Genomic DNA, 9,842 nt, shown 5'->3' on the forward strand with positions numbered 1-9,842 from the left:
TTTTTAGAAACAATTCAGCCAAATGGTTATTAAAATATTATTTTTTTTGGCAACCACAAGTTCTATGTGTAAACTTAACAGAAAAGAAAAGTCATGAAAATACAGAAATAAAATAATATTTTAAGATAATTTGATGAAAATCTTTAAAAACAAAATGCATTTGATATTGAATATACCAAATAAACTTTTTTATAGTCCTCATTATTGTGACGTAAGGGGACCTTATTTCATCTAGCTTTTATCTGGCTTTCCCATACATTTTAGGGTGTCTTTTATCTGTTTTTCCCATACATTCTTAAATGCATATGACAATGCCAGACTTAGAAGTTGCAATAATTAGTTAAAGTATAGTTTTTGACTGACTCTTTGAAGTCAGAACATAATTTGACCTGTTTAAAACAAAATACATTTAAATATTGAATATACCAAATAAACTTTTTTTATATAATCCTCATTATTGTGACTTTAGGGGACCTTATTTCCTCTGTTTTTTATCTGGCTCTCCCATACATTTTTAAATCAATATGACAATACTAGACTTAAAAGTTGTAATAAGTTTAGTTTTGACTGACTCTTTGAGGTCAGAACATGATTTGACCTGTTAAAGTCAGTTTACAGAACAAAATTTCCAATCAAAGCTAGGTGTACTTCCTTTATTCCAAGAAAGTCCTTGCTTTCAGAATGCTTCTGAATCTGCCATTTTCGAGTTTATTATTTGATAATTTTTTAGAAACAATTAAGTCAAATGGTTATTTATTTTAGGGGATCTTAACATATATTTCCTGTGTCTTTTATCTGACGTTCCCATACATTCATTTAATATCATATGGCAATGCCCGGCTTAAATATTTCAATAAATATATTTTAGTTTTGGACTGACTCTTTGAAGTCAGAACATGATTTGACCTGTTTAAAACAAAATACATTTAATATTGAATATACCAAATAAACTTGTTTATAGTCCTCATTATTGTGACTTATGGCGACCTAATTTCCTCAGTCTTTTATCTGGCTTACCTATACATTTTTAAATCAATATGACAATACTAGACTTAAAAGTTGTAATACGTTTAGTAAGTCAGAACATAATGTGACTTGTTTGAGTCAGTTTGCACAACAGTATTTACCTCAATAAAATATTAAAATAATAAATGTTTTGCTCTTAATACATTTAGCTTAAAGTGGATGAGAATATATCTTTTATTAACATAGTCTTATCATGAATAAGTGTCTTGTTTTTCCTTGGAAGATTTGAAGTATTGTCATGGTACTAGTAAATGTATCCAATATTGTAATTTGTAAATCTTTTGATAATCAGAAAATTGTATGATCCATTTTTTCTCACCTGGTTTTTCTTTGTATTTTGAAATAATTGAAAGTGATGAGATAAATATATTATGTTTAGATTCTGGAAAGGAGAAGGTATGATGTCAGATGAGCCCCACTTTTTAAAACTCTTTAATTCGAAACTAGTAATCACCATATTTTTATGGAGATTGATAACAAAGTGGTAGTAATGACTGCTTCAAATCAGAACAAAAATGACCTCTCGAAGTCAAAATGCATTAAAAAGGGGCATAAATCTTATTAGAATATGAAGATATTAAGTCACAATATTTTGTGCAAAAGCTGACCTGTGGAAGTCATTTTATGATAAATTAAAGTCTGACATAAACTGACCTGTACAAGTCATATTCTGTTGAGTGCAAGAAGGGAGACAACACTTACATCAAATTATATCTGACCTATGGAAGTCATTTTATTCTGACTTGTTTATGTCAGAGCTCTGACTGACTATCATTATAAATGTTTTTTATCATCATTTCTAGATGTTATTATCATCATTCTAGATTTTAATTATTATAATCATTATAGATAGTTATATATAGTACATGTGTTTTAAATATCGTCTAGTATTCTGTTAAATTACCACTGTGTCCGTTTAATTACTTTGACCGATTTTATAATATAAATTAGCATATATCACCTCACTTGCGCTATTTTTAACAGCATCGTCATTCGGTACAGATTGTTTAATCAGCCTCCTCGCTCGTGTAACCCAGAATAATTTATTGTCGGAAGCTGACCGACATTTGTGCAACGGTATCACTTCACGTAAACACAAATATTTCATTCCTGACAGATGAATGTTAAACTGGTTGGTTATAGGCGTCAATGAACTTTTAAAGTTCGCTAATTGACAAATTCTTTATTTATAGTACAAAGCAATATTCTGTTTTGGTTGTTCAATTTAATCTTATAGTTGTTTGGCACTAAGATGAATACAAGAAGGTCATCAAAATGATGGAAAGCCACTGCAACATTAGGAGCTGCATCTAGACAAGAGGAAACACAACTTTAACCAGGTTCAGTACCAGCATCTAACGATCCCCCAACTTCAGGATGATAGTTGTTCTTTTGATGTAGTAAATCGACCAGGTAATGCAATCGGTAAAGATCATTCAAATCTCACGCAAACAACTAGTTACTCTCCTAGTCTTGATTAAGATGTTAGTCAGTACTTAAAATAAAATCAAAAAATCAAACGGGCGAGTATGTCATCTTTTTTCTACTTAGGAACAACTCTATAATTGATAATGATCAGCAAAAAGTGTCATATGAACAGGGAAAACTTGTTATTAAACCAGTTTTGCCTCATACAAAAATAACAAATAAAGAAATTGAACTTGAGTATAAATATATTGTTGCTGAGATACTTTTGCAGTGGAATTAAGCTAGATACAAAGTTCAACGGTTAGGGACTAGGCATTCAACAACTATGTTAATATAGCAGTATTATTATATCCTCAAAAATTATGAACCAGATTTTATGCATATCCATATAGTTTTTGACGGACTCTTTTAAGTCAGAACATGATTTGACCTGTTTGAGTCAATTTGCAGAACAAAATTTCCAATCAAAGCTATGTGTTCTTCCTCTTAGCCCCCTTCTGAATCTGCCACTGTTGAGTTTATTAATTGTTTTTTCCATACATTATCATTAATATCAAATGGTAATGCCTGACTTAATAATTTCAATAAATTTAGTTTTTGACTGATTTTTTAAAGTCAGAACATGACTTGACCTGTTTAAGTCAATTTGCAGAACAAAATTTCCAATCAAAGCTAGGTGTACTTCCTTTAAGCCCTGCAATGCCCGGCTTAAATATTTCAATAAATTTATTTTAGTTTTGGACTGACTCTTTTAAGTCAGAACATGATTTGACCTGTTTAAAACAAAATACATTTAATATTGAATATACCAAATAAACTTTTTTATAGTCCTCATTATTGTGACTTATGGGAACTTTATTCTCTCTGTCTTTTATCTGGCTCACCCATACATTTTTAAATCAATATGACAATACTATACTTAAAAGTTGTAATAAGTTTAGTTTTGTTTGACTCTTTGAAGTCAGAACATGATTTGACCTGTTAAAGTCAGTTTACAGAACAAAATTTCCAATCAAAGCTAGGTGTACTTCCTTTAAGCCCTGCTTCTGAATCTGCCATTTTCAAGTTTATTATTTGATTATTTTTTAGAAACAATTAAGTCAAATGGTTATTTATTTTAGGGGATCTTACATATATTTCCTGTGTCTTTTATCTGACGTTCCCATACATTCATTAAATAACATATGGCAATGCCCAGCTTATATATTTCAATAAATTTATTTAAGTTTTGGACTGACTCTTTTAAGTCAGAACATGATTTGACCTGTTTAAAACAAAATACATTTAATATTGAATACACCAAATAAACTTTTTTATAGTCCTCATTATTGTGACTTATGGCGACCTTATTTCCTCTGTCTTTTATCTGTCTCACCTATATATTTTTAAATCAATATGACAATACTAGACTTAAAAGTTGTAATAAGTTAAGTTTTATTTGACTCTTTGAAGTCAGAACATGATTTGACCTGTTAAAGTCAGTTTACAGAACAAAATTTCCAATCAAAACTGGTCTTTTCCTCTAAGCCCCCCCCCCCTTATCTGAATCTGCTACTGTTGAGTTAATTAATTGATAAGTTTGTTTAGAAACAATTCAGTCAAATGGTTTTTAAAATAATATTTTTTATAACCAAAATTTCCATATGTTAACTTAACAGAAAAAAAAAGTTATGAAAATGCAGAAATAGAATAAAATTTTAAGATAATTTGATGAAATTTGTAAACAAAATACATTTGAATATTAAATATACCAAATAAACTTTTTTATAGTCCTCATTATTGTGACTTTATTATTGGGTGTCTTTTATCTGATTTTCCCATACATTCTTAAATGCATATGACAATTCCAGACTTAAAAGTTGCAATAATTAGTAAAAGTATAGTTTTTGACTGACTCTTTGAAGTCAGAACATAATGTGACTTGTTCAAGTCAGTTTGCACAACAGGATTTACCTCAATGAAATATTAAGATATCAAATATATACCAAATAAACTTTTATATAGTTCTAAAAATTGTGACTTAATATTTGTGATCTTTTTTCCTACTTGTATCCATACATTCTAACAATCACATCACAATCATGACAATGCCCGACTGCTACAGTTGCAATCCATTTAGTGTTTGACAGACTCTTATAAGTCAGAACATGATTTGACCTGCTTGAGTCAGTTTACAGAACAAAATTTCCAATCAAAGCTAGGTGTTCTTCCTCTAAGCCCCCCTCCTAAATATGAATCTGCTACTGTTGAGTTAATTAATTGATAAGTTTTTTTAGAAACAATTCAGCCAAATGGTTATTAAAATATTATTTTTTTTGGCAACCACAAGTTCTATGTGTAAACTTAACAGAAAAGAAAAGTCATGAAAATACAGAAATAAAATAAAATTTTAAGATAATTTGATGAAAATCTTTAAAAACAAAATGCATTTGATATTGAATATACCAAATAAACTTTTTTATAGTCCTCATTATTGTGACGTAAGGGGACCTTATTTCATCTAGCTTTTATCTGGCTTTCCCATTAATTTTAAAATCAATATGAAAATCCTAGACTTAAAAGTTGAAATAAGTTTAGTTTTGTTTGACTCTTTGAAGTCAGAACATGATTTGACCTGTTAAAGTCAGTTTACAGAACAAAATTTCCAATCAAAACTAGGTCTTCTTCCTCTAAGCCCCCCTTTTTTCCCATTATCTGAATCTGCTACTGTTGAGTTAATTAATCATGTTAATTGATAAGTTTTTTTAGAAACAATTCAGTCAATGGTCTTTTAAATAATATTTTTTACAACCAAAAGTTCCATGTGTTAACTTAACAGAAAAGAAAAAGTCATGAAAATACAGAAATAGAATAAAATTTTAAGATAATTTGATGAAACTTGTAAACAAAATACATTTGAATATTACATATACCAAACAAACTTTTTTATAGTCCTCATTATTGTGACTTTATTATTGGGTGTCTTTTATCTGTTTTTCCCATACATTCTTAAATGCATATGACAATGCCAGACTTAGAAGTTGCAATAATTAGTTAAAGTATAGTTTTTGACTGACTCTTTGAAGTCAGAACATAATTTGACCTGTTTAAAACAAAATACAATTAAATATTGAATATACCAAATAAACTTTTTTATATAATCCTCATTATTGTGACTTTAGGGGACCTTATTTCCTCTGTTTTTTATCTGGCTCTCCCATACATTTTTAAATCAATATGACAATACTAGACTTAAAAGTTGTAATAAGTTTAGTTTTGACTGACTCTTTGAGGTCAGAACATGATTTGACCTGTTAAAGTCAGTTTACAGAACAAAATTTCCAATCAAAGCTAGGTGTACTTCCTTTATTCCAAGAAAGTCCTTGCTTTCAGAATGCTTCTGAATCTGCCATTTTCGAGTTTATTATTTGATAATTTTTTAGAAACAATTAAGTCAAATGGTTATTTATTTTAGGGGATCTTAACATATATTTCCTGTGTCTTTTATCTGACGTTCCCATACATTCATTTAATATCATATGGCAATGCCTGGCTTAAATATTTCAATAAATATATTTTAATTTTGGACTGACTCTTTTAAGTCAGAACATGATTTGACCTGTTTAAAACAAAATACATTTAATATTGAATATACCAAATAAACTTTTTTATAGTCCTCATTATTGTGACTTATGGCGACCTAATTTCCTCAGTCTTTTATCTGGCTTACCTATACATTTTTAAATCAATATGACAATACTAGACTTAAAAGTTGTAATACGTTTAGTAAGTCAGAACATAATGTGACTTGTTTGAGTCAGTTTGCACAACAGTATTTACCTCAATAAAATATTAAAATAATAAATGTTTTGCTCTTAATACATTTAGCTTAAAGTGGATGAGAATATATCTTTTATTAACATAGTCTTATCATGAATAAGTGTCTTGTTTTTCCTTGGAAGATTTGAAGTATTGTCATGGTACTAGTAAATGTATCCAATATTGTAATTTGTAAATCTTTTGATAATCAGAAAATTGTATGATCCATTTTTTCTCACCTGGTTTTTCTTTGTATTTTGAAATAATTGAAAGTGATGAGATAAATATATTATGTTTAGAATCAGGAAAGGAGAAGGTATGATGTCAGATGAGCCCCACTTTTTAAAACTCTTTAATTCGAAACTAGTAATCACCATATTTTTATGGAGATTGATAACAAAGTGGTAGTAATGACTGCTTCAAATCAGAACAAAAATGACCTCTCGAAGTCAAAATGCATTAAAAAGGGGCATAAATCTTATTAGAATATGAAGATATTAAGTCACAATATTTTGTGCAAAAGCTGACCTGTGGAAGTCATTTTATGATAAATTAAAGTCTGACATAAACTGACCTGTACAAGTCATATTCTGTTGAGTGCAAGAAGGGAGACAACACTTACATCAAATTATATCTGACCTATGGAAGTCATTTTATTCTGACTTGTTTATGTCAGAGCTCTGACTGTCTAATTAATTTAGTCAAAAAGATTTAAATTATTAGAAATACGTTTACAAATACGATTTGATGAAAAAATTAAAAAGGTAAAAATGAAAACCACGTTGTTTGAACCAGAGACATGTCTCTGTTTGAACTAGTACACGTGTGCGCATGTGCGCAGGTGTGAAAATTAATTATGCATCCTAATTTCTTCAAAAAATGCTTAAATTGTCATTGATACCTTTATCTCAGGTTTATTTCGAATATTTTCTTGAAGAAATAACGTAGAAAGAGCTATGTACACTCATTCATGCTTTGCAAACGTACACGGAATTTACGTATCCGTCTCTGGTCCATGTTTTACCATTGTCAAGATTATATCCGGTATAAGATTTTAACGAATGTAAAGTTTTTGACAACGTTATTTTGCACAAATAAAGAGTCTAAGGCAGATATAAGTACGCTGATGTTGCACACTTCGAATGATGCACTGCCAATTTAACAGTTTACGTCAGAACTTCGAATTTGAATCAAAGAAAGTTTAATATCGTTTTTCTTTTAATGTCAATCATTGGGATGGGATGGCCAACTCAGCAACTGAATACCATAATTGCCTTTTGTTTATTTAGTCTTAAGGGATTAAAATCGGGATAATATATAAAATGTCCGGCTGGCTAAAAATAATTTTGGAAGCCCTGTCCAGGGAAACCCCAAATTTTCGTCAGATCAAAATCTTATGTAAGAGGGGCACTATGGCATCTAGTCCTAGATTCTTCTGACATTCCCAGGCCTTTTTATAGATTGGCTTGGGCCGTGGGACGTCAAGAGTGCATTCCATATCAAAAACTGGGAATTGCTTGCCCCCGTTTTTTATATGGAGTGCGCTCTGACATCCCACAGCCCCAGCCAATCTATAAAAAGGCTGTGGAACGTCAGAGGAATCTTGGACTATATGGCATTATGTAATAAAGACGATCTGAAAGTTTCAGATGTTTAGATTAGAAGGAGTTGCTAATGGCATCCTGGTACCCCCTTATAACAGTAAATGGCAAACTCCATGTTTTGCTATGGGAAACCCCAAGAAATTGGTCTTATCAAATTCTAAAATAGAAGGTGCACAATGCCATTATGGGATAAAGATTCTCTGAAAGTTTCCTCAAATTCCATTTAGTAGTTTAGGAGGAGTTGCGGATACAAAGGTCAGATGAACAGACAGACACAACGAATACTCTATACCCCACTTTTTCCAAAAGCAGGGGTATAAAAAATGAATATACCGTATAGCGGGTTATTTTCGCGGGGTGTTTATTTTCACTTATTTTGGCGGGTCAGGAGAAATCGCTAAAATTAATTCCGTGAAATTTTATGCATATGTTCGATACTTTCTAATAGCTAAAGCGTTTGTAAACTATCCTTTTTTCCGTTCGACTGATTTAAAATAACGGTTTATGTTCATTTAAACAACAAAGGCCATTGTTAGCTGGCTGTTAGGTGTTACTTAATTTATTGGTTACATAATAAAAATAAATCATAATCAAGGTACGCTGTCAGGTATTTTATCATTATGAATTAGTGTCATATTATATAAGAGTTGCAAGTCACTCATGATAATTTTATAATCTGATTAGTACATCAAAGGTCCGGTCAATTTCGTAACTAATCAACCTTAACATTTACACCTGTAACAAATAACTATGTACCGGTATTCTATTGTTTAACTGTATCAAAATATAATCAATAAATAAAACAATCATTTAACCATAAAAATGGACACTTGTTTGTCAATTTTTACAATTTGTTAACTGCAATCATTACAGTCTCCGCCAAAATATTTAATTGGAAATAAAGAATCCACCAAAATAAAAACCACCAAAATTTTTCGTATACCTTGTTGCCCTAAAATCACGAAATTTTACACCCGCGAAAATTACCCGCTATACGGTATATATAGTTTTTATTTAGATATTTTGAATGAAAGGCCTTCATTTGGTCATATCGCTGCTATTTTGGATTGGGCGCTAAGAAGTAAATTCCTGCTGAAATAGTTTTACAAATAATGTGTCTAATGAAGGTCAAACCAAAACACACTGTTAAATTTAGATTTTGAAATTTTAGACGCTTTTTTGTGAAAGAGTTTCAGATGTGGATTGTTGTCATTCAGGCATAAAGTCCATATTCTTTTTTAAAAATATGTATGCATAAGCATTGTTTACCTCTAAATAATACTTTACCTATAGATGTATCCCCATAGACAAGGTCTGCTTTACATGCAGGACATTTCTTTAAATCAACAGGTGCACATCTACCATCAATCACATATTTTCCAGTTGGTGCAAGTTGTGAGAACAAGTGATGGGCAAGGATAGCTTGAATCTCTGCTTCACTCTTTGCTTCTTTAACCTTTCCTAAATGCTTGCTGTTACACTCTATAAATTTTGATAATACATAAATGATAATCATTGATAATAGTAATACATACTGTATCCTTTTTTTAATGTAGAATTTTAACCATCTGCTATAAACAAAGCTCACTATAAATATGATAAACTAATAATAAATTTTGTTTCACCATTCATATACCAGCATACATTTTTACCTCATTCTAAACTTAATAAAGAGCTACGCCTAACGCAGCACTATATACGACTGCAGAGGTCCATCAAGTCAAGCAAACATGGACACAATAATGTACTGAACACAATAATGTTGTAGACACAATAATGTGAAAGTATTATTTTTCGTGGGGTAACAATTTTTGTGGATTTCATGGTTAAACACAACCATGAAATCCGATTGTAACCCAAGTGCAACGAACAGCACTTTTTCCCATTGAATTAGCATGTGTAAACTTTGGAACCACAAATTTAAATACCCACGAACCTTTGAATTTTCTACAAAATTTAATACCCACGAATAAAAGTTCTTTCACT

The 9,842-nt window shown here is 30.4% G+C and overlaps 1 protein-coding gene across 1 annotated transcript in view; it reads right to left on the reverse strand.

Annotated features, from left to right (window-relative positions):
• LOC127699760 (uncharacterized) overlaps positions 1-9,372 on the reverse strand; it is an 80,096-nt gene extending 70,724 nt beyond the window's left edge. Inside the window, exon 1 of the mRNA XM_052203067.1 lies at positions 9,144-9,372. Coding sequence (XP_052059027.1) covers positions 9,144-9,372 — 229 coding nt within the window. The remainder of the gene's footprint in view (positions 1-9,143) is intronic.
• Positions 9,373-9,842: the final 470 nt, after the last annotated feature.

This window comes from Mytilus californianus, unplaced genomic scaffold (assembly GCF_021869535.1).
Source record: "Mytilus californianus isolate M0D057914Y unplaced genomic scaffold, xbMytCali1.0.p SCAF_40, whole genome shotgun sequence".
Lineage (NCBI taxonomy): Eukaryota > Metazoa > Mollusca > Bivalvia > Mytilida > Mytilidae > Mytilus > Mytilus californianus.